Source organism: Fringilla coelebs (genome assembly GCF_963513975.1).
Source record: "Fringilla coelebs genome assembly, chromosome: 12".
In the NCBI taxonomy this organism is placed as follows: Eukaryota; Metazoa; Chordata; class Aves; order Passeriformes; family Fringillidae; genus Fringilla; species Fringilla coelebs.
This window is the reverse complement of record NC_140038.1, coordinates 13,867,389-13,892,657: the sequence shown is the minus strand read 5'-3', so window position 1 is coordinate 13,892,657 and position 25,269 is coordinate 13,867,389. Positions and strand designations below refer to the sequence as shown.

The 25,269-nt window shown below is 45.5% G+C and overlaps 1 protein-coding gene across 1 annotated transcript in view; it reads left to right on the top strand.

The window, feature by feature from the left end:
* The window catches only part of CEMIP (cell migration inducing hyaluronidase 1), a gene marked incomplete at both ends in the record, with an annotated part of 47,141 nt that extends 22,668 nt beyond the window's left edge, over nt 1-24,473 (top strand). Inside the window, 17 exons of the mRNA XM_084213598.1 lie at nt 156-365; nt 5,604-5,809; nt 8,416-8,485; nt 9,292-9,420; nt 10,090-10,175; nt 12,836-12,967; nt 14,834-14,869; nt 15,075-15,230; nt 16,722-16,902; nt 18,112-18,327; nt 19,254-19,465; nt 19,920-20,105; nt 20,799-21,003; nt 21,725-21,811; nt 22,125-22,282; nt 23,714-23,814; nt 24,346-24,473. Coding sequence (XP_084069724.1) covers nt 156-365; nt 5,604-5,809; nt 8,416-8,485; nt 9,292-9,420; nt 10,090-10,175; nt 12,836-12,967; nt 14,834-14,869; nt 15,075-15,230; nt 16,722-16,902; nt 18,112-18,327; nt 19,254-19,465; nt 19,920-20,105; nt 20,799-21,003; nt 21,725-21,811; nt 22,125-22,282; nt 23,714-23,814; nt 24,346-24,473 — 2,499 coding nt within the window. The remainder of the gene's footprint in view (nt 1-155; nt 366-5,603; nt 5,810-8,415; nt 8,486-9,291; nt 9,421-10,089; nt 10,176-12,835; nt 12,968-14,833; nt 14,870-15,074; nt 15,231-16,721; nt 16,903-18,111; nt 18,328-19,253; nt 19,466-19,919; nt 20,106-20,798; nt 21,004-21,724; nt 21,812-22,124; nt 22,283-23,713; nt 23,815-24,345) is intronic.
* Nucleotides 24,474-25,269: the final 796 nt, after the last annotated feature.

Below are 25,269 nucleotides of genomic sequence, written 5' to 3'. Positions count from 1 at the left end.
GCCACCATGGCCCTCTCTCCCTCACCCTGCAGCCCCACACTCCACACAGAAAATCCTTCAGCAGATACAATACAGCCCTTCCTATGCCTGTGTTCCCTCTCCTTGCCCTCAACAGATTTTTTGTGTTTCTTGACTGCTGTTCTTTTGTTCTCCAGATTGGTCTTGATTTTAAGGCTACCCACATTGAAGGTCTGGAACTGAAATACATGGGCCAGCAGACAATGGGGCATTACCCAATTCATTTCCATATGGCTGGGGATGTGGATGAGAAAGGAGGCTACAACCCTCCAACCTATGTGAAGGACACCTCCATCCACAACACCTTCTCCCGCTGCGTCACAGTCCATGGCTCCAATGGTTTACTGGTAAGAACTTCCAGTGTCTGCCTTAGAGATGAAGACAGCAGGGAATGCACCTTAATTATTGCAGAATTATGTGTTTTATTGTTAAGGCCAGTGCTTGACTCTTCCCACCTTGGATGTACAAGGAATATCTCAACCTGCCAGTGTGGCACTGGGGGCTGTGTGTGACTCAGAGTGGGCAGAGCATTTGTCTGGGTACTGTGCAGACCAGCCCATCCCTAATGAGTGGTTGGATCTTTCTGCAGACACAGAGTTTGCTATTTAAAGAGGATAATCAGAAGCTTTAAGTGTGCCTCATCTTTCCTGTAATAAAGGTTTGGGCTTGCAATGCCAGTCATAGCATTAAGCCCTCACCGAGCTGTGATTTGCTAGAGCTGCACTCCATAACAAGAAATCCTTTAGAATAAATCTCTAGAATGACTGATGGATACCAGACAAGTTACAGCACACCAGAGATGTCAAGAACATGTTCAGATTCTCCCCAGATCTAGGGGTGCCTTTGTTTTTGGGGTAGGCATGCTGGACCTGTTATTTGTGAACAGAAAAGGACTTGTGGGTGATGTGATGGTAAGAGGCTGTCTTGGGCATAGTGATCACAAAATATTAGCAGTTTTCTAATTAGCAGTAAGCAGGGGGTTCAGCAGAACAGCTGCCCTGGATTTCCAGAGGGCAGAGTTTGGCCTTTTGGGAACCTGGTTGACAGAGTACCTTGAGAGGCAGGTCCTGAAGGGCAGGTCCTGCTGGGGGACTGGATGATCTTCAAGAAGCAAATCTTAAAGGTGCAGGATTTCTCTAGGCAAAGGACTCTCACCCATTCCATGAAATGGCAGTGTATTCCAAAAGAAAAAAGTATACCCAAGCCCTGAAGAGGAGAATTTGTCAAGAGCCCTCCTGCTATATATAACAGAATTTTAAGTGGAAACATAATTGGCAGTTGTAACCTGGATGGCCACTGTGCATTAGGAGTTCATACCTCTGGAAGTGCCAGCGTTGGAAGGGAGAGTCCCAGGCATAATTAAAATGCACAGAAGTTGAACAAAGGGCACTTAAATTGCAGTTCCAGAAGTAGACCAGCTTTTATCTGCTATTTATGAATCTGAGGTTTTGGGGTTGACCTCTGTCCTTCTAAGATTATAACGTGATCCTGAAAACCTACCAAATGAACATGGCTTCTGAAATGAAGAGACATTTTACTGTATAAATTATATAAGTCATTCAGGGTCACGTGGCATTTGCCCAGTCTGAAGCTGCCAGTAGAGGGGTTTAGTACACAATGAATGTGCAGAGTGGCAGGGCAGCATTGCAGGTTTCATTTGTCACACTGTGGTGGGCTGTCACCAGTGGCACCACCAGCCCATCCTCTGGCTGCACAGAGGCTGCACAGCTGCTGAAGAGCTGCAGCTGCTTCTGGATTTATTGTGAGATCTTCATTCCCTGTTGCCAAACCAAATACCCAGAGCCTGGCATTTTTATTATCAGTCAGATGGATGGGTTCATGCAGAGAATTTGGAAATAGTTTTGTCTCTTGTGCTTTCTCTGGGCAACAGCTGTGCCACAGGGGATCCATGGCATAGGAATCCATGTGCTCAGATGAGGTGGCAAAGTGAAATTTAGGCTGATATAGCTGATGAAAGTGACTTGCTTCTCTTGCTATTATTGAACAACCACAATTCCCTAAATGATCATACTTTGCCTCTGTGACAAGGCACCCAAGAGAAATCTTGTAATTTAGGACATTCTTTAGTCAATATAATCCCTCTTGATTTTAGTTTATCAGAATGTGTGAATATGAAGCTCTACCTATGCTTCTTTTGGTTTTTTTAACCTCATCATTATTGCTGGTGCCTGAAAAGGAAGCCCCAGTGAACTAAAGCAGTCTGATCAAGTTTGTTCAGTTGCATCACAGAAACTGTGCCCCAAATGTTGCATCACTTAGGTGTTGTTTCATGGCTCTGATACACATCTGCAGTCAGCAGCTCCATGCCTTGATTCATCAGGCGATCCCACCACAATCTCATCTGCTTTCTGACTTTAATTTCCTTCCTTTCCTCTTCCTTCTCCCCAGATATATTCAAAGACACCCACATGGGTTTCTGATGACTGCAGCAGTTATTGCATACATTTCCCAGCTGCCTGTTGTCTTTTTACTTGGGCAGCACCCGCTGTTTCTACATGCAGGAACACCCCTCATGCAAACAGAGATGAGCTCTGTCTTTCCCCAGGTAACATTCATTCCCTCTGAGATCAGGCAGATCCAAAGTGTACTTTGCTGAGGGAAGATCTGCCTTAGTGATGTGCACAAACCACACCTTGGAAATAGCCATCAAAATTCTAGCTGGATTATTAAACCTCAGCACAGCACAGACTGAATGAATGATGTCCTTAACATTAAGCTGTTGATTTCAGAGCTGCTTCTTGCATAAATGTGGTAAAGTACCTGTGCAAATGTTTTAATAAATGGGAGAGAGGCATCAGTTGTTTTTTACTGTCATTAAAGCAGGCAGGTAATTTACATGCAGGCTCTCCTGCTTGCTTTGCTGTCACTTTCCTCATGTCACTTCAGAGATACTCATAGATTCTGAAAAGTCTAGGAGAAAAGAGCATCCAGTTATTTCTGATGGCAGGTATTTTTCTGTGGGTCTGCACAGTCTGTTAGGAGTAGCTGTCTCAACATTAGCTCACCTTGTTGATGGGTTATTCTGCACTTGCCTGTAAATTCATATTAGCTGAGAGGCACAGAGGGTCCTTATGGAAACAAATGTGTAGAAATTAGTTTCTCACCATAATTACTGTTTTAAAATGCAATAGTTACCCAATGTTTTCGGCAACATATTGGCCAAAAAAACCACCTAGTTACACCACTGCAACCCCAGGGATGGAACTTTGCTCTGATTCCCACTGCCCATCGGATCCCTGTGTGCAAGCTAAAGTAGAAGCAGCCACTGGGGAAGGAAATTAAATGGAGGTCAGTAAAGTCTGGCAGGACCCTGTGCTTCATGGGAAAGAAGTTGTGTTATCTAACAGCTTCAGTGGTGTCTGCTTTTACTAATCCAGCTATACTTCACAACAGTTGTTTTGCCAGGAAGGGCATTATCTGGCTCTAAATTGCTCATGGTTAATGTAAGATTATGGACTATTAGCAAGGTTTTAATCAAAGGAAAAATTAAATACATTAGAAGAGTGATTTTGGAACAAGTATCTTGTTTGCTATCCAAGCATTTCAGCAGTGGGCTTGTGCATGAAACAAGTCAGAGGTGGTTGAGAGATGGTTTATGGGGAAATATTTATTCCAAGAGAAGGTGATAAATGCCTAAGTGACCAGATCTAACTCTAACTCCCTCTTGTTCTGTGGGCTTTCGGGGATGAGTTAGGAGAGCAACAGGCATTTTTGGCTCTGAGCCTCTCTGCCAGTGCACAGCCCTGTCCCACCCTGCTCCTGTTCTGTCTCACTGCTCTGGGAGATGTGATCCCCTGGGATAGCACTGCCCTGCTTTGCCCCAGCTGAGTCTGGCCACTGCAGGTTTCCATGTCCCTGTCCTGGTGCAGTGCTGTGCCAGCTGGAAAGATAAATGGCTGAAGTGGCAAACATTTCTCTAGGGAAACTGCTTCCATCATCTAAATGTCCCAGCACCATTGTTTATGTGTCTTTTTGGTGTTGCTGTCCTGTGAGAGAAAGCTAATAGGATTTGGTGGCAGTGTCTGTGGAATTCTGACATCTCTGTGGTTAAAAGACTTCTTCTACATTTGGAAACCTTCTTCTGAATGTTGCTCACTCTCTTGAAATGTTCTGTCCTGTAAACCTGTATCATAAAAGGGCTGGGATAGTTCATTCTTCTGAGGGGGTACATATGTTTTGCACCTAAATAAAGAAGGCTAAACCTTGCAAAATCTATCATTTCATTAGACATGGGAAGTTAGCTATGAATTTCAGTGAGGTAGCTTAATGGGATGTACCATTTTGCAGGTCATTTTAGCCGTGTTTCATTTACTGTGATGACTTGTGCTCAGAGATTTGAGTATTTACACTGGAGCATGGATGCTACATAATAGAAGTCTGTGTTGTTGTAAGCCAGTAATAGATTTGGCAAGCAAAGTGTTTGTTCTCATGTGAAAACATATTTGTAATCATTTCAACACTAATACTGGCATTTTATTTGAAATTGGCGCTCCTTGCCTCAGGAATGAGGTGTGAAGGTGGCGAAGAAGCCTCAAGCCTGTTTACAAAAGCAGTTCAAGCCCTTGAATGCCCATGCACTTCGTCTCTCAGTGACACCATGATCAACAGGCCTTCCATCAGGGTTAATACTGTCCTTTGTCCCATGCCAATTGCTGTTTCATCAGAAGCATTTAGAGGAACACTTTTGTGTCAGGTTAACCTTTGCTAGGGAGGTTTCCTGAGTCCAAGGTGATTGATGAGTGGGGGCTGATGGGAACAGCAAGGGAGGAGCCCAGGAGATCCAGACCTTGTCCTGGTCAATGGAGACCTGACATTAATTTTCTATATCCCAGATATATCCACTGACAACTGATTTGTTGGACACAATTGCTGCATGTCCAAGGGTTGTTGCTTCCCATCTTGTCCCATCCTTAGGCTTCAAACTCACATTCCTGCTCTCAGATCTTCCAGTGGCGTGAGGGCTGTTGTTCTGTCCAGCCAACAGTATCCTGATGTTACCAACATCCAAACCAAAACCAGAGCTGTGATTAACTCCAGCTGATTTGCCTCAGGGTCAAGAAAAGCTTCTGTCAACAGCTTGAAGAAAAAGATCAGGTTAACCTAAAACAAGCCAGCCCGTCTGGAAAACAAATTTCTGCCTCTCTGATAGCCTGGAAAAATATTTTTTCATCTCAGCTGCATTTTTGAGATGCATTTTATGTAGCTGCCCATGCAACTCCACATGAAGATGAATGGGCCCAGATGTGATTTGATCTAATTCCTCTCCTCATCCCCCACCCGTGTTTTTTCCAGCCTCATGCTAAGACACTCTCTGATTTCTCAGGCAAACAAAAGAATAGAATGAGCATTTCCTAGGTGATGACAAATTCTAATTAAGTGTTAGAGTTTTTGCTTTGACTATAAGCTCTTAAGGGCTGAGAGGAATCTTGCTTTTGGTTTTGGTTATAGATCCTGAGTTCAAAAGGGAACTGAGGCTCCTGTGTGCCATCACACTAAAGTGTGTTCTAACTGTGCAGTGGCTGAAGCAGAAAACCTCAACACTGACCTTTGTTTTGCACCTGCAGGTGAAGGATGTGGTGGGTTACGATGCTCTGGGCCATTGTTTTTTTACGGAGGATGGACCAGAGGAGCGCAACACCTTTGAGCACTGCCTGGGGCTGCTGGTGAAGCCCAGCACCCTGCTCCCCTCCGACCGTGACAGCAGGATGTGCAAGCTGATCACAGAGGGAGCCTACCCAGGCTACGTCCCTAAGCCCAGGCAGGACTGCAGGTGAGTGGGAGCCTTCCTCTTCTCTTCTCTTCTCTTCTCTTCTCTTCTCTTCTCTTCTCTTCTCTTCTCTTCTCTTCTCTTCTCTTCTCTTCTCTTCTCTTCTCTTCTCTTCTCTTCTCTTCTCTTCTCTTCTCTTCTCTTCTCTTCTCTTCTCTTCTCTTCTCTTCTCTTCTCTTCTCTTCTCTTCTCTTCCCTTCCCTTCCCTTCCCTTCCCTTCCCTTCCCTTCCCTTCCCTTCCCTTCCCTTCCCTTCCCTTCCCTTCCCTTCCCTTCCCTTCCCTTCCCTTCCCTTCCCTTCCCTTCCCTTCCCTTCCCTTCCCTTCCCTTCCCTTCCCTTCCCTTCCCTTCCCTTCCCTTCCCTTCCCTTCCCTTCCCTTCCCTTCCCTTCCCTTCCCTTCCCTTCCCTTCCCTTCCCTTCCCTTCCCTTCCCTTCCCTTCCCTTCCCTTCCCTTCCCTTCCCTTCCCTTCCCTTCCCTTCCCTTCCCTTCCCTTCCCTTCCCTTCCCTTCCCTTCCCTTCCCTTCCCTTCCCTTCCCTTCCCTTCCCTTCCCTTCCCTTCCCTTCCCTTCCCTTCCCTTCCCTTCCCTTCCCTTCCCTTCCCTTCCCTTCCCTTCCCTTCCCTTCCCTTCCCTTCCCTTCCCTTCCCTTCCCTTCCCTTCCCTTCCCTTCCCTTCCCTTCCCTTCCCTCCTTCTCCTTCTCCTCCTCCTCCTCCTCCTCCTCCTCCTCCTCCTCCTCCTCCTCCTTCTCCTTCTCCTCCTCCTCCTCCTTTCTCCTCCTTCTCCTTCTCACAGACAGCATTCTGTGTATGGGATTCTGGAGCTATCTGTAGGGGTCTGGACCGTTTGCCCCAAATTTGGGGGAGCAGTTTGGGATCTTTATCCTTGTGCTATTCAGATGCCTACAGACCTAGGGTGTACTTTTAACTTTTTGTGTATAAAGTCCATTGAGATGGTTCCCACCTAAAATATTGTAAATCTTTCTTTCAAAGCGTGCAGCCCTTCCTTGTGTTTTGTGAGATCTTGAACCTGATGGCTCAGCAAAAACTTGCTGAGTTCAGAATGGGCCATGTTCTGACATTCATGCTCATCTCAAATGGCAGCTGATTTTGAAAAGATTTCATTATCACCCATTTTGTCCTCAGAACAAGCTGAGGTTTTGCTCAAACAGAGGTGTTTTTAACTTTCTAGTTTGGCAAGGGAGAGAGAGGAATTCGTGCAATGCTCTTTTTCACATCTGTGTTTGTTTATAAAATACACCTAATGTCCTTATTCTTGAAATAAGTGTTAATTAGCCAGTATGCTCATTTTCCACTGATAATTTGTTTAATAGTCATAGGGACATATTTTTTATTTAATTTTGAAGACTGTTGCATGAATGAGAGCTTTCCAATGGAAAGGTGTTTTGGTACTTTGATCTGCCCTGTCTTCCTTTATAAAAGAATTCAAGATCTGGTCAGAAAAACAGCTCAGCTTGTTTTGCACTGGGCTCATCCAGCCTGGAAGTGCATGAGTACACCAACACTAATCCCAGTGCAGAGACAGGGGATGAGCACCAGCTGTGGCTCCATCAGCCTGGGAGAGGCAGGCAGGGAGCTGCTGCTAGGAATTCAAACAACAGGATTGTGCCAAATGACACCGTAACCTGCCCAATCCATGTGGCTCTGAAGAACTGGATTAGGCTGAAAGACAGGTCACTGTGGAAATACACTGTCCTTGCCCTTGCCTACACAGCAGGAGGTGATCTATAAATAATCCAAATTTGTTTATTTCTAGGCCAGTCCCACGCCCAAACTAGAAAAATTTTGCTGTTTTCCTGATAGTCAGACAAACGGAAATGCAGCAAAATCAGTTGGCCTAAAGCCCCTGTGAAGTCTCTCAGGCAAGATTAAAATAGACATAAGGGTTCCACAGGTTCATATCCTGCAGAAGGGCAAATCTCACCCAGCAAATTTAGGGGCCAGTCTGCTGGCTGTAAGTGCTGGATGCTTCCCGTGCCTGTTGGTCAACAAATTCTGTATGCCACAGGATGGACAGTGATGGATGGATTGATCTGTCCTCCTTGATGGGAATCTTTCAATTGAGAGTCTTTTATGTGCATTAGAGAAATGGAGTGCTTTTTGTCCCAAAAGAAATGTGCAGGAGGGTGGGAGCAAATAAAGTTAATCAATCACAGCAGCTCTTGGAGCAGGCAGATAGGGGGGTATGCTTGGAAAGCCCTTAGTGGGCAATTCCTTGATTAAATGAGTCTCTAATGAACCCAAGGGCTTATGTGGGGGCAAAGTTCTTTTCTGTGACTTGTGCAACAACAACACATTTACCTTATCATAAACCATGACTGACATCTGACAGCTTCATAGCAGGCTTGGAATTGCTGTTGAAATTCCTCATTTAATATGTGGTGTTTTAAAAGATAAGGCCATGTTCTCTGTCAAACCACAGAGGACATGAGGTATGAGAAGAGAAGAAAAAACACATTCCTCTTGCCCCTGGGCAGGGCCCCTTATCTGGGGAGGTATCAGCCCTGTCTGCACTGGGGGAGTTTATGGGTGACTCTGGTGTGTGCTCAAAGTGTCATTTTCATTTTATTCTTTGTTTTTCTGACCTGCAGTGCTGTATCCACCTTCTGGATAGCCAACCCACATAACAACCTTATAAACTGTGCAGCTGCTGGATCTGAAGTGAGTGCACAAGTTTCTTATTTGGTAACAGCTCAGGCCAGTGACAGCCCTGCAAGGCTGAGGGAGGCTCTCACTGGAATAAAACCTGCTTTTCTGGCACAGACATTTTTAAAGCTGCTTGATTGAGACACACATTAATGTGGCTGGTGCCACCAATAAAAAGAATGGTTTTACTCTTGCTCCAAACTTATTGTCACTTGCTGTTTCTAGAGCTGGATTTAACAAAATTCCACAGTGTGCAGCCTGAATAAATTAAATAAATGTGACTGTGGAGTCACAGAGAAGCCTTTGGCAAGAATATTGTTGATTGTAGTACAGTAATGGTGCTCTGAAATTTCAGTCAGCCCTCATGCTAATTCCACAGGCATTTTTGGTCACATCAGGAACCCTTATTGTCCTGAGAAGCCATAAAAACAAGAAAACAGAGAGATGTGGTCTTTCCAAAGCTTTCAAATCTTGGGTACCTGTATTAGGACTCCTTGTTAAATTTTTAGGCAACTAAATAAAAATTATTTAATTTTTAAGTTTGGAAAGTTTCCCTTATGCTCCAATACTGATGCCAAAACTTAACCTGAGAAGTTCAGAAGGGTGAATATCAATGTTCATGTGTGTTAAACTCTCACCTGGGTTACGATGTAAGAGCATGTTCATGTGTGCTAAACTCTTCATGTGCGCTAAACTCTCACACAGAGCGTTACACGCGTCAGTGGCCGTGATTTGTCCTGAAATTTCCTGGCTTGTGTCTTGCGGCTCTCCTGGGGATAGCACAGACCAGCACAGCCTCAGATGTCCCTTCTCTCTCTCAGGAAACAGGCTTTTGGTTTGTCCTGCACCACGTGCCCACAGGCCCCTCGGCAGGGATGTATTCCCCCGGCTACTCGGAGCACATGCCGATGGGGAAATTCTCCAACAACCGCGCGCATTCCAACTACCGGGTGAGTCTGCAGCACTGGGAATGGGAACGCTGCCCTGGGAACAAACCCCATCCCTCCCTCCAGCTCCCCAGGCCTGCAAGCTGTTAGTGCCTGTGCCTTCTGTTTCCCTCTGGTTTGGGGCTCAGATAAGGCAGCTCGCGGGAGCGCTCGGCGCCAGCCGGCACCTGCTCCGCTTGGCGCTTGGGCATCCAGAGCGCCTCTGCCCTCTGCTCGGGCTGCTTCCCTGCCTCTGTGCTCCTGGAATGCCGCCTCCAGGAGCATCTGCTGGCAGCCTGTCTAATTGTACACCTCAGCTGCCAATGCTGGCAATGACCTGAACAGCTTCGAGAGGGATAAACACGGCCGCTGTGTCTAATCGCCGTCTCTGCTGATTTGCTCCTTAGCGTGCCCTGTTGTGTTACTGAGGGCTTTAGACTGAGGCAGAAGGTTTAGGTGTGTGGGAATACATGCAATTTGGATGCATTCACCTTTGGAAATTTGTAGCAATTTTGGGGGGCATATGCAAGTCTAGAGAGTCCTGGCAGCCCTCTGTTTCACATGCTGTTAACAGAAGCTGTTCTTAGCATCATGTGGGTGTCTTTGGCTTAGAACAATTGGAGGTAGAGTCTGGAGATGGAAAGAGCTGTAAAATTTATATACTGTGATAATTGCATTTCTGTTTTCCTTTAGGCTGGAATGATCATCGATAATGGCGTTAAAACCACCCCAGCCTCTGCCAAGGACAAAAGGCCTATCCTGACACTGATTTCTGGGAGGTAAAGTGTTTTGCATAGTTTGATTTGGAAAAGACTTCTCTAAAACACTGACTGAAAGCTATGAAACTGCCCCAGGGAAACTCACAAGAATCATTGCAATGCCTTTAGGGTGGCTCTTTTTGAGGAAAAGTCTTCACTTAGATACACCTTGCCATTTCTGAGTTCATCTCTTCATTCTCCTCTATAAGGGACCCTCAACACCCACACCCTTCTGGTTTCATCCTCGTTCTTTAGCTGAGCTGGCTTGGATATTACATCTGCTGTAGGATGTTCCGTTGATTTTTGAATTTTTTAGATAAGGAAGAAAATTCACTGCCTGGACAACAGTCCCTCTGCGCAGAAGTTGCTGCGAGAGTTTCTTAGGAATAAGAAATGTCAGTATTTCTTAGGAATGCTATTAATTTTGTTCATTCTTTTAGAACCTGCTTGAACAGGGAGTCCTTATGTCACGGAGCTCTTGCTTTGATTTCAGATTTCAGTCTAGTTTCAAATCTGACACTGCAGTAACAATCACAATTAAATACACAGAATGTTCCTTCATTTCTGCTGCTGTGCACAGCCTCTCTGTGGTCTAATGGAGTAATTTAGAAATAATGGAAGTTTCTCTATAGACTGTATGATATCAGCAGACCCACTGTGGTCTGGTGGCTTCTGAGAACCCACTCTCTCCCCAGAGCTGGCCCCAGAGGAGGCTGATGAAAGGGCTGCACTTGCACCCTTATATCTCATTAGAGGTTGAGTCTGGCTCTTAGTTACTAACCCCCAGACACGTAAAAGGACCTAAATACTCTCAAATTTCATAGTTTCTTTCATAACAGACCAATTGCCTCCAGTTGCACCCTAACCTACATTCCCCCACAACTGCATTTCTTGACAGAAGAAACCGTGTAAGGAAGAGAAACCTGCTGAAAGCAGGGGAGAATGACAGCTCTATCTCCTTCTCATCTCTGGGGTGTGGGTTACCCAGACTACTGTAGTCATGGACCAAGCATTACAGGGGTGGGATCCATCTCCCTTCCCAGGAGAGCCCAGCCAGGAGCTCAGATATCAGGTATCCACATCACCCCGGCGCCCTGGCTGGCAGCTGATGCTAAAAGATGTTCAAAAGTGAATGTTATTTACATTATTTAAGTGCTCAGTTAATTGAAGCAATTAATTCAATGGTAAAAGTAGCTGCTTAAAAAAAAAACTTAGGAGCAGTCTGCTCTTGGGAGCCTGATGCTGCTTTTCCATGTAGCTGAACATGTGCCTTGGGGAACTGCCTGCTGCCACAGGCACAGTTAGTGGTTAGAAAGGGCAATTTCTCCCTTGCCATACAAGGGCAGGAATGGCCCTTGGAAGCCAAATAATTCATAATGCACTCATGGTTGTGCTCAGGGATTACCCAGCAGCACAAACTGCAGCTCAGATTATTTATTCCATTTTCCACCTTTCACGTGTCAAGACTGAACTGAATAAATGACTAAAGTTGAGCTGGCTGGAGCAAACTGTGAGCTAGGCTGGACAGAATCAGAGTTGGAGAGATTATTCTGCATTCAGTAACAGCATTAAATGTCCCAGTTGAATTCTGGACCCTGTAATGTTCTTCCAGTTATCATGGAATCCAACTCAAAATATCTGTACTTAACAATGGCTGGGGAATTCACAAGAGCTGATACTAAATCTGTCTCTGCAAGTAAATTCACAGTGATGAAGCTGCCAAAGCAATATTCATTTATTGGAACCCTATCAGCCTGATGCTCAGTTTTAGATTGATATGATGGCTTATTAAGCAAAGCAAAGTGCTATTGAATATCTGTTAGCAATTTGACAGCTTGGCCTCGCTATCCATGGTGAGGAATGAATTTTAATCTCTGGACCATCCTTTGCTGGCACTGAGCTGGATACTCATCTGTCAGGTTTTCTAAGCGGTGCAGGGTGATGGAGGATGCTCCTCCAACAGCAGGAAGGATCATGGTGCCTCAGGACGGGGTAAATGACTGCCATGCTCAGCATCACCTTACTCAGATCCTGTGGCCCAAGCAGTGGCTGTCAGGGAGCAGCTGAGGGCACACATTGCTGCAGTTTCTGCTTCTGTCTGCTTTTTTTCACCAAATCAGGGCAATATTTCATCATACTGAGAACCTCAGGGTTACTAAATCTTGTACGTGTGTCCTGTGCAGTGGGAGTAGTGAAGGACATACTCTCAGCCCCTCTCCAAGATTTTCAAATTCCTTTCCACAGCAAGAAAAATCTGGCAGTGGTGCTCATGGCCATAGTATAGCCAGAGTTAGGAGATAAGAATGCTCAAAAGGGAAAACAAAAGGATATTTATCAAAATAACAGGAACACGCTAAAGGATAGCAGTAAGAGATTAAAAAAAAAATATCTGGAGCTTTTGGGAGCAATAATAAACTTTCCATGCTTTCAGCAATACATCAGCAATACAATACTGGAAAGGTGAAAGGAAACTTGGAGCAGGTCTTTACAACTGCCTTGCCTGGACCTTCCTTCCCTTGGCAGCTGGGCCAGGCCATCCCAGCTTGAGCAGACACGCTACGTGGATGGAGAGTGGTCCCAGAGCTGTTCCTGACTTACCACAAAGCAGATGTTCAGCAGGGCCATGCAGGCAGCAGGGCCACCTTCCCTCTCCAACCTTTCCTCTCTCCCTCTGCTTGCAGGTACAGCCCACACAAGGATGCTGATCCTTTGAAGCCCAGGGAACCTGCAATAATTGAGGGCTTTATTGCCTACAAGAATCAGGATCACGGGGCCTGGCTGCGAGGTGGAGATGTGTGGCTGGACAACTGCCAGTGAGTTTTGCCTCATTTCAACTCTCAGAGTTCAGCCTGGTGTTTATGGCGAGCATAGCTGTGGCTCAGACTGTTTATATCGCTTTGCACCCTTCATATGGCCAAGACTGAAACGAAGATGAAATGTTTAGCCACCACAGGCATTATTTTACACAACTAAACCTGCTTTGTCTGAGCTGAGGATCCCTCAGGTTGTTTCTCTGTGTGATGCTGACCAGCAATAAATTGTCACAATACACACACATAGATACACAGATGCAAATAACTAAAAATAAAGCCTATTTTTTTTGGTATTAAAGATGAGGTGCTTTGAAAAGAAAACAGTGAAATACACCACCTTTCCTGGCTCAGCCAGATCAGTTTTATGTGGTTCAGTGTAATGCTGAATAAGCAGGTACTGATGAAGCAGACATAAAACTATGCATCACAGCAGCAAGGGAGAGAGTCTGGGCCAGTGTGTGTTGTGCTCTTTGAAGGCCATTTCCTGCCCTGGCCAGAGCTGATATTTGTTTTGCACGTGAAAACAGATGATCTACTGCAGTTTCTGTTTCTGAGCCAGGCTCCTGATATCAATCCTAGTGAAGAGGAGAAATAGGAAAAAGCCCCTTTAGGAGGATATTGTGATAACCCTGGTGGGAATGGCTGCCACGCTGATATCTGGTGTCCAATTCCCAGCCAGAGCTGCCTTACCTTTGAGTGACCCAAAGCTCTTAAAGCAGCCGGTGGGATAAGCTGGCAGCAGTGACCTGGTGAGAATGGGGCTGTAGCAGAACACTCAGAAATGTCATATTGAGCAACACAGTTTGTGTTTCTTATGACCCACAAGAATCCACCCTGCTCCAAGGCAGCAAGTGCTGTCCTCACAGATCCCACTCAGGTCACTGGGACACTTGCATTGCTGAAAATCCTTTGCCAGGGTGCTAAAACACCAAGTGCTTTATGAGTTTCCAGCAGCAAATCTCTGAGTGTGTGTGAATTGGAGGAAGCAGCCATCAAACAGTAATTGTCTTTATAGCCAGAGCCATTTCCTTTTCTATGGCTAGAATCTAATTTATGTATCCCATTAACAGGGCCAGCGTTAATGTGGCCTGCAGGGAAGCAAGGAGGCCATAGGGTGGGAAGGGCTGCCACCTACAGACAGCAGCACGGTGAGGGGATCTGCTCCCAGGCCACTGCCAGGAGCAGTGACAGGTGTGGGAGGTGATGTTGGTGTGAAGTCACCATCAATACTATCAATTCATTGGAGCATTTCTTTAAGCAGCAGTCAAGGACCAACATCTGTGATTTATCTTATACTGAAATTTCAGCAAAATAGAAAGATATTCTAATTTTTTTTTGTTCTTATTTTTAATAAGGAAGCTCTGATCTCTGTACTCCTGTTGAGGAAAGAGAAGCCAAGCTGCTCTCTTTTTATCACCTTGCAAAGCTCTTTTATGGAAGCAGTTTTTGTAACATGGAGACAGGGAAGCCCAGTGTGTAAGGCAAAGCACCATTAAATAATAAAAGCTGGTTGGAGTGGGAGATAAGCTTGATTTTTTAATCTACCAGAGAAAAGCGTGTGATCATTAGACAAAGGGATAAAGCTTTATCAGGCAAGTAAACTATGGCTGGTAATCACCATGTTAACCCCAGCTGGAGCAATCAGGTGTGTGTCTGCTGCTTCATGTGATCTGCAAATTCTGCAAGATGTGCCAAAAGAGATCTTCTAAAACTGGAATGGGAGCAAGTCTGGAAAAACCCGAGTTTCCCTGAGCACTGTACAGTAATTAATCCCTGCTGCTCCCCACTAGCTTTCTTGTTATAGTTTGACATGACAAACCAAAGAGACCCCAAATCTCTTCTGAAGCATCTCTCTTCTCTTGGCAGGTTTGCTGACAATGGCATTGGGCTGACCTTGGCGAGGTAAGGGTGGCAGGGCTGGTGGCAGGGCTGGGTGGCAGGGCTGGCACAGGGCTGGTGGCAGGGTTGGCTGGCAGGGTTGGCTGGCAGCCCTGGCACAGGGCTGGGTGGCAGGGCTGGTGGCAGGGCTGGGTGGCAGGGCTGGGTGGCAGCCTGGGCACAGGGCTGGGTGGCAGCAGCCCTTTCACCTCCAGCCCTTTCTTCTCAGCGGTGGCACCTTCCCTCATGATGATGGCTCCAAGCAGGAGATCAAGAACAGCCTGTTTGTGGGGGAGAGTGGGAACCTGGGCACGGAGACCATGGACAACGAGATCTGGGGGCCTGGGGGCCTGGATCACCGGGGAAGGACCCTGCCCATCGGCCCGTAAGTTCTGCTCAGCGCATCAAAGCGCCCACGGCTCCCTCTCCCAGCATAAATCCAGCCCCGTGTGGTTTCCTCAGCGCTGTTCAGTTTAATAACCATTACACAGAAAGGATTTAATTTCATGTTTCCCAATCCCAGAGTCCTCACTGTGCAGCTGCTGCTGGCAGGTACATCCTTGCAGGCTGCCAAGACAGATCAACCTCCTCTTTCCTTCCCCCTCCCCTTTGCAAGGGGATTTGAGAGGACAGGAAGAGTGCTCTGTGCCAGCAGGGCACCTCTGTGCGTGGGCTCAGCAGTGCTGAGCGATGAGCTGAGCTCCATCAGCAGCCAGGAAGGCTCACAGAAGCCCCTTCCTAGGCTTGCACGTGCTCATGGGTGTGCTCAGTGCTGTTCTACTGTTGCTCCTGCAAATTACTTTGATGCCTTTGTTCAGCATCAAAGTTTTGACTGTTGAGTTTTGAAATGGCCAGTGAACTTCATGTGTGGCCTCCTCCTAGACCTTAGTCCTACGGATTGATTTGCAAATGCAATGCTTTTGCTTCCTGAAAACACAGTTATCCTAACAGTAGCCACACAGTGAGCAAACACATCAGCTGATGCTTTTCTGCCATATTGCTGGCTTCAATTTTGCTGTCAGCAGTGATGCTGGACTCATTATAAACTCTACCAATAATGAAAACCCATTCTGCTATGACTCTCCTAATATCCTTTACACATATGTGGACATATCTCATCTTGGATGTTGTGTGCAGGAACTCAGAACAAATGCACTCGAGCAGGCAGGAGTTCTCTAAAGGATCATACAAGGAAAGGATCAAATTTATTTATCATAAGTGAAATTTGAAATGTCTTATCTTAGCCTCTTAAAGACCTTAAGGATCTTGTTCATTTAATTGATGTGAAAAGGGTGCCTTCTTTACCTTGAAGCTGATATCAGAAAAGGCTGATAAAGATTAATTAATCTGCTCCACAACTCTTCTTAGCTCTACAGATTGTGGGACCTTTCCTTGTTTTCAAAAACATTTTTATATTGCAGTTGATTTGGAATGCTTCTTTCCAAATCCCTTTGAAAGATGTGGTGGGACTTCTTTTAGCCCTGCCATTACTCAGCCCAAGGAGTCTGCACAGCTCTGCTGAGTTTCAGGTTTCACTGCTGCAGAACTCATTTCTGATGGCAAACACGAATTTATTCATCTTTAGCTCAGTCCTTTGGCATTGCTGTTACTTCCTTCCCTGGAGAAGTACAGGCTAAATAAAGATGATCTGTTCAACACGAGAGAACTTGAGCTGAACTTGCAAGAATAAGAGAGCTGAAAAGAAGGGAAATCCCTTCTCTTCCAAAGCAGGAACTTGGGGCTCATCCTATGGCCAGCAAGAGGCGTGAGCAGCCACCAAACAAGCGCTGAGGGACTGTGCGTGTCTGCAATGCATCTCCTCCCGATGTGAGCATGCCATGATCAGATCTCCCTGTCTCCCCTGAATGTATTGCAGGGATTTCCCCATCCGAGGGATCCAGTTCTACGACGGGCCCATCAATGTCCAGAACTGCACCTTCCGCAAGTTCGCGGCGCTGGACGGGCGGCACACGAGCGCCCTGGCCTTCCGCCTCAACAACGCCTGGCAGAGCTGCCCCAACAACAACGTCACCGCCATCCGCTTCGAGGACGTGCCCGTGAGTGCCCTCCCCACACAGCCCTCCCTGCCTTGGAGATGGGCTGTGGGCAAGAAGGAGGGAATTTTGCCCGTTGGCTTTGCCAGGAGTTTAACAGCAATGAAACGCGATGGGTGCAATAGCAAGAAGGTCCAAATGTCTGTTGGGTTCGCAGCAAAGCAGATGCAGGGATCAGTTAAAAAAAAACCCATAGCAGCGCAGAAGTGAAAATAATTTCCATTTCTGTACGGCTCAGAAACTGAAGAATCAGCCCCCCTTTATTTTTGACAGCGGTATAATATTAAAGCGACAGAAGGAAGGCTGTTCTGAAAGGCCTGACTGACCTAGAAGCAGACAATACAGATTTTGGGGAATAGCCAGTGAAACTGAGCCGATGCAGGATAATTCTGCAGCCCTGCACACCAGACTCCAGTTCTGCAGACATAAACGAGAGCAGAGTCCGGCCAAAAGGGGTTTGCCAAATTTTGAATTACAGTATGAACCTCTGGGTGCTGGCCTGAACCCGTTCTGGGGCCTGTTCTTTTGAGTTATTTTTGTATTTGCCTGCACAAATATGTGCTAACTGTTTCACTGAGGTTCACCTTTAGCAGCTGTTAAATCCAGCTGCCAAACATTACAAACAAATAAATAAATAAAGTGGTTGGGCTGAAATTATTTGTGTTGCCTAAATTTCAAAGAATTAGCAGGCTTGCTCACAGGTCAGGAAAAATGCTGACCGGTGCCAAATATTATGGGAAAGGCAAAATTCCCCTGGAAGTGTTGGTTGGTCACTCTCACATTGCACAAGGCAGGCTGGTGACATGACATTTATTTGTGCTGGATAAAAATATCAGTCAGAAGTTGCCTGAGCAGCCATTTCCCAGGGCTGTTTCCCACATTGGTATGACTTCATGTGGCTTGGAACTTTGAAGCTGTATTAGCAAACAATGAGTGAAGTGGCTCTCGTGAAATCGCCCCAAGTCCTGAACCTTCCTCCAGAATTTTCAGACAAACCTTCTCACTGGTGAGGCTGGAATTTTGGTTTTTTTAGCCTTTCCCCCATGGTCGGCAGGGAAATGTGTGTCTGCTCTGCCTAACAAGCCAAACACTCCTTTTAAGTCAGAAAATGGGTAATTTGAGCCCCTGTAGTGACCAAGGGCATCCTTTTCTTGTACTCTAAGTGGTGAATTCCTTTCTGGAGATGTAAATTCGTTCCACTGTTTTGTTTAGATTACTTCAAGAGTCTTCTTTGGAGAACCTGGCCCGTGGTTCAATGATCTGGATATGGATGGTGACAAAACATCAGTTTTTCATGATGTAGATGGTTCTGTGTCAGAATACCCAGGCTCATACCTGATCAAAGAAGACAACTGGTTAATCAAGCACCCTGACTGCATCGACGTGCCCGACTGGAGAGGCTCCATCTGCAGCGGGCACTTTGCACAGGTAAGGGAAGGGACTGCTCACCTTGCAGTGTCCTCATCACTTTGGTCTGGTTAAAATTTCTGGGCACTTTAAAACTTGACCTGTAGAAATGGACTTCACAGAGTGCTCAGTGTTTGTTTATCAGCATGTCTGCACAGGTGGCTCTGGATGTGAGAAATACTGTGGTGTGTTTTCTGAAACCTTGGCCTTGGCTGCTGACAGCTCCAACAACTTCTGCCTGAAGCCTCCTGAGAGCTCCCTGGGCATTCACAGATTAATATTCATAAATCCATGGGCTGTCAGCTAGTTATTTTCCCCTGATTTATGGAAGGAAGTGTTGCCCACAGTGTTATGGGAAATGTGCTGATGAGTTGAAATTAGACTTCAGCTTCCATGCTCTTTCATCCTGTGTGTGACCACCAAACCATTCTCCCCACCACAGGAGCCCTGAGTGCTGCTGCCACGAGAGTCCTCACTTTCCTCTGCTGAGAGGGCCTGGTTTTGTCTTGTGTGTTGCAACAGTTGGGTTTTTTGGTGTGTAGTGCCCCTACAGCCAATTTCTAACCACTGAGCTGCGTTTCAGGCTTCTGAAATCCAGACAGAAGGATCCTTGTTCAGCACAAGTCAGATGTCTGAGGTAGATACTGTCCTGCTGCTGAGGGTTGCAGGGTGCTGTGGAATATCTCAGCCCTGCTGCAGCCTCTGGCACAGGCACTTGAACTCAGTGGATGAGGAAATTAGCCTTTTTTCTTTTTTCCTGCAAACAGTTTGCTTTGTTGAAATGGAAGCCTAAGAACTTGAACATAAGTGCACAGCTCACAGGTTCCTGCCCAGCACACAGCACTTGCTCCAGCTCACATCTATTGAGTATCTGAACCTTTCACTGTAGTTCATTAAACCCTTGGTGATCTCTTTTTTTGTTTGGTTGGTTTTTTTTTTCCATCCAGATATACATCCAAGCCTACAAGCCAGCCAACCTGAAAATGAAAATAATAAAAAATGACTACCACAATCACCCACTCTACTTGGAAGGGGCTTTGAGCAAAAGCACTCATTACCAGCAGTATCAGCCAGTTGTAACTCTGAGGAAAGGCTACACCATCCACTGGGACAAGACAGCCCCTGAAGAGCTGGCCATATGGCTCATCAACTTCAACAAGTGAGTGAACTGAGCCCCAGCATTCCAGTACAGTCATGTAACTGCACATTTTTAATGGGTGAGGTCATCACCCCGTGGGCTCCTCCAGAATGAACATGCCTGTTACAGGAAGTCCATTGAGTTCATCTTTTCATGAGCCATCTCAGGTTCCTGTTTCCTCCCCCAGGAAGCTCTCTAAGATAACACAGTTCATTTTTGGAAGTTCAGGGCTCATTCATTCCTGGTTCATGGAAGTCACAGGTGTAGCAGTCAGAGGCAGATCTGCCCTACATTGCTTAACTAACCCATTGTTGTTATGTCTAATTTATGTTGTATTAATCCATTCCAAACTATGAAAATTTCAACTGGACAGGAAAAAAACTTATTGTAAATTATTTAGTTTGGCTTCTAGCATGCCCAGGAAAATAATAGTTATGTTATAACTTGTTACAATGTGGGTCTTTGCTATTTTTAGGAATGACTGGATCCAAGTAGGGTTTTGCTATCCTAAAGGGACAACATTTTCCATTCTCTCAGACATCCACAACCGTCTCTTGAAGAAAACATACAAAACTGGAACCTTCTACAGAACCTCCCAGATGGAGAAACTGGAGCACAGATACCCTACCAAAGGGTACTACTACTGGGATGAGGACACTGGGTAAGGCAGCAGGGCTTGCTGGTTTGGACATTGCTTTGGGAGGGCTGCTGGAGCTGGGAGCTGTTTGCCTAATGCTGCTAGCAGGGATCACAACCAAACCAGGAGGGTTTGCTGGGAATGGGACCAGTGCTTCATTTTCCTGGGACTCCCAGGCCTGCCAGTCATTCACAGCCTCTGCTGCACTGCCAGTTACTCTGGGAAATGCTTTTCCAAGTGAATACAAATTAGAAAAGGAAAAAAAAAAAAAGAAAGACAAAAGCAAAGTGCTGACCACGAAACTTAACTGAAGACATGCACAGACTTTATTGTTTTGAACAACAACTATTTATAAACACCATGACAGGGATACACAGGAACTAAGTGCAAAGCCTGTTATTTTAAAGGATTAAAACAATGGGAAATAAAGAAGGACCTAAAATACAAAGCATATAGTGATATAGGTATCACTATAGAATAGAGCTCAGAAGGTGTTCAGGAGCTATCTGATTTCTCTGTTTTACTTTCCATGAGCTCCCTAAACCATTTCTGGGATGAGTGTTCCCTTTTATTTGCATGTGGGATGTTGGGCACTATAAACCACAGGGCCAAGGGCTGCAATAACAATTATTGCAAACCATAGGAAAGAGTCCACCAAAGCAGTATGTTTTTGCACAAAATATTTGAAGGACGCTATTTTTTTTTTCCTGCCTGCAGGCTGCTGTTTCTGAAACTCAAAGCTCAAAATGAGAAGGAGAAGTTTGCTTTCTGCTCTGTCAAGGGCTGTGAGCGAATAAGAATCAAAGCTGTGATCCCAAAGACAGCTGGTGTCAGCGACTGTGAAGCCACAGCCTACCCCAAGTACATTGAGACACCAGTAGTGGAAGTACCAATGCCAAAGAAGCTCTCCAGTGCACAACTGGTAAAGCAGCTGATTTCTCATCACAGAATCCCTGCTCATGTAAATCTGGCACATAGTGAGCCCACAGATTGTGCCAGGGTCAGCCTATGTTGTGCCTGGTTTTCTGAAATGGTTCAGGCAGGTGAAATAATTTGAAACAGATTCTTGCAATGTGTGGAGAGCCATTGCAAGCTCTGTGCTTGTTCTTTTGGGGCTCTGATGTGATGTGCTGTTCTTGAAAGCACAGGGTGAAAACTGATGAGCTGGAAGACAGGTTGGTCCAGGGAATGTGATTTTGGAGCCTCCAGCTCCTCCAGGCTGTAAGGACAGCAGTGACACACAGAGCTGAATTATTCTCTTTTACATCATACATAACACAATCTCCAGTATCCAGTCTGGTTCTGGGGGAGGAAGTGGGGTATTTATCTGTTATTTGTTTTTTTTCACTCATTGCCCTTGAAACAGGAATACACAGCAAAGCCTTGGAGAATTACGTGTCAGTTCTGCAGAGTAGGAATCACTTTGCCATTCAGTGAAACAGCTTAACTGGTGACAGGATGAGCAGAGAGGGGGGTACCATTGTGCCCAGTGTCATTAGCTATTTAATTTGGCAGGTCAGTGCTTATTATGTAGCTTCCTTGTTGATTGAATTTTGGGGTTTGAAATGTTTTCACTGGAAATGTAGCATTCAGGTAATGGACATTCTCACTAGAAAATCTGGTTTTTTTCATTTTGCAAACAGAAGACCAAGGAGCACCTAATTGAAGTGAAAATAGAAACTTACAAGAAACAGTACTTCCACCTGAAGGATGACTTTGCATACATTGAGGTGAGCAAATCCTCTCAATAAACTTAACGGGGTGCAATTCTACACCCTTGCTTTATCTTCATGGAAAACTTGATTACAAAGTTACCATGGAGAGTTAAATTCAGGCCATTTCTGCTTTGTATTTTGGGAAAAAAAAAAAAAAAAAGAGGGTGTATCTTCTCCTGATAGGCAGGATAGTGGGATCTCAGAGACCTGGAATTCTGCCCTTTGAAGCAAACAGCAATCCTGTGACTCAAGACTATCAGTGCTTCTTGCAGGTGGTTGTTTGCAATTGTGTTATTGTGAGATCAAGAATGTTTTTCCTGCTGCCCAGGTTGATGGTGTCAGGTTTTTCCTCACTGAAGAGGGTATCCAGCTGGTTGTGATTGATGGACACCATGGAAAAGTTGTTGACCGAGTAACATTCAAAAACTCCATTCTGCAAGGAATCCCAGCACAGATAGAGAATTATGTCAACAACATCAAAGATCAGTGAGTAAATAATCTGTTCTCACTAAGGTGCAATGTACAAGAATGCTGCATAACACCCATCTTTTTCTTGGATTTTATCATCCAACATGGGCCAGACACCCAGCAGCAGAGCAATACACCCAGTGTGTTTTAGTGCCTGATGAGTCCAAAAGAGCCCAAATGTGTGCAGGACATGCAGGCAGCAGCAGAATGCACACTCTTTGATTCAGGGACTGATTTTGAGCCCCAGATAATGTGCAGGGCTGTATGTGATTAATAAACTGCAGAGTTATGTTGTGGGTTATAGACAAACTGCAGACTTCAATTCACAAAGCACTGACCCATGCAGGTGCACACAGCTCGCAGTTTTTTACTGCATGTATGTTTTCTCAAATTGCAGATAATTCCACTAATAAAATAAATTCCCCTTTGCACATTCCCCTGCTCAGACATAAAGGCTGGATTATTTTGTATTTTAAGTATGGGCCGCCAGGAATGCAGAGTTTTGGAAATAAGTGATAAGTAGCCAAAAGGTGTTCCTGCATCTTGGAGGACAATGGCTTCTGCTGCTGGAGGGAGAATTGGAACCACATCAGAAACCCCATTACCCAAAGGGGCTGTTCCCACATTAGCTTGTGGACTGCTCGTGGGAAGTGAATGTATTTAATTGTTATGAAATCTGTTTGGATTTGAAATCTGATGAGTAACACTTAATACAAATATGAGTGCTTTGTTGACAAATCATCCCAAATTGCTGTGGGCAGATCGACAGGATGTTGTTCTGGCATTCACTCCAGAGACTTGGGGGAAGCTTGAGCAGTGTGCCATGCAGGTGCAGGCAGATGTGTTTCTATTGTCTTAAATCATTCGAGAGGTTTCAAAAAGCACATCACATAGTTACTTCAGGGAAGCATGGTAATTTCTCACTTCTCTTTCATATAAAAAATAAGCTGTCTTTTCAGAGGGGCCATCATCCTGCTTTACAAAAATCCCAATCCTGGCTAAGTCCAGTTCCTGATCAGGAATAGTAGTGATAATATTAACACACTTTTAAAAGAGAAGTACATTGAAAGAAATAAAAGTCTCAGGGAAGTGAATTTATTCAGGTTTAATCTGCTAATGAAGGAACAAGAAATTGCTTGAGACTTGCTAAGGGCATCCCAGGGAGAAGATGGGTTTCTCTGAGCAAAGCAGGATGGAACTGCAGGTTGGAAACATTTAAATCATTCTAGAAAACCATGCTTAAAAATAAAAAAATGTGACTTTTGTCTGGGTTTTGCATGACTGGAAAAATAATCTATGACCAAACTGTTGGAAAGCATTGAAAAGCATTAAAGCTGAAGCCACTGTAGTTCATGGGTGTGTGAGCACAGAGGCAGGAGTTACCAGTGCTCAGGACTAACAAGTGAGGAAGGTGTTCTGACTCTTTACAAACCTCTTTGTTCCCTTCAGCTCCATAGTGCTGGTGACATCTAAAGGAAGATTCATTTCTAGAGGACCATGGACTAAAGTACTGGAGAAACTTGGAGCAGGAGAGGGTTTTAGGTTAAAAGGTAACCAGTTTTTAAAAACTCATTTCTAACCTCCCATTATTCCAGTAAAGGGACCGTTTTCTGCTCCTAAACTTTGCCACACTTGTTTCTATCAGCATGTGCTCAAACATCCTGGAATCAGTAATTTATTTCTTCAGAAAGGTGGTATCCACTGCAGCTTTGGTTAACATGCTCCATTTAAAACTGTAAATAGAAAAAACACACTGGCAGTTTTTCTTAGAAGTCAATAATTCAGGGGATTTGATTTTCCAGACTAAGTTTAGATAAAACGACCTTTTAATAATAGAAATATTGAGCCTTTTCAGCATGTTGATTTCAGAGCAGCACGTATTGCATTAAAACACAGCTCCAAGGGCACATTGCTGCAATCAGCACTATGAGCTCTAGATGTGATTCCCTCTGTGTGTGTGTGTGTGTCACACCCATGGCTCCTGTGCACCTGCAGCCCCCCAGCCATGAGGTGCAGCCATGCACAGGTGGGTTTGTGGTGTGCTTCTGGCACGCTCCAAATGCGTTTGCTCTCATTTGCAGAAAAAATGGCTTTTGTCGGCTTCAAAGGCGGCTTCCGCCCCGTCTGGGTCAGGCTGGTCACCAGCGAGGACTCAGCTAAAATCTACCAAGCGCTGCCAATTCCTGTGGTGAAGAAAATGAAGTTGTGAGGACACCCTGCTGTGCCTGCTGGCCGCCAGCACCGCTCCGTGGGACGGACGGACGGACAGACGGACGGACTACTGACCGCTCTGCGCAGGCCTCGCCCGTAGCATTTTTTTGTTGTTGTTGCTGTTCACAAAGAAATCTCACTGTAAGTAGTAGAGTGGCCACAGGTGACAGAAGAGCCCCCTGTGACCGGCGTGTGCTCGGGGCTGGCTCTGAGCGAGGCCTGGGCTGTTGCTGCCTCTGCCAGCGCTCCTGGCACAGGCTGATCCTGGTGCTGCCTCTTGGAGGGGAGCTCTTGGTCTGAAGACCAGCAAGGATTGTTGCTTCCACCTTCCTCTGAGTTGACTTTTCTGTAGTGTCACTAGCTGCTCACGTAGACATGGGATGCCAGTTCAAAGACTGGTCGACAATTGGGATTGAGCGATTTCCTGGATGCTGGGCAGTGTAACTGGACAGAAGGCGTTTCCCCTACAGCTTCTGTGAGGTTTGATCAAGCTCTTTGGGGTGTGTGTTGTACACGCAGCCCACGGCACATAGTTGGGGAAGAAATGACAGAAGGAGTGGACAAAACATGCCAGCAGAGACTGATGGAACCACCTATTCCTGCTTCCTCAGAAAACTGCGTTTTTCCTATGGATCAAGGAGTTTTAATAGTGGCTGTGCAAATATGAAATTTTCCTTCAACAAACAGCTGCAGGCTAGAAGGAGAGCAATGTAAATTAGCACGTGTATTTTGTCAGCCTTTCCCATTCAGCCTTTCCCTCTGTATCGCAACATGCAGGATCAGTTTATGGTTGC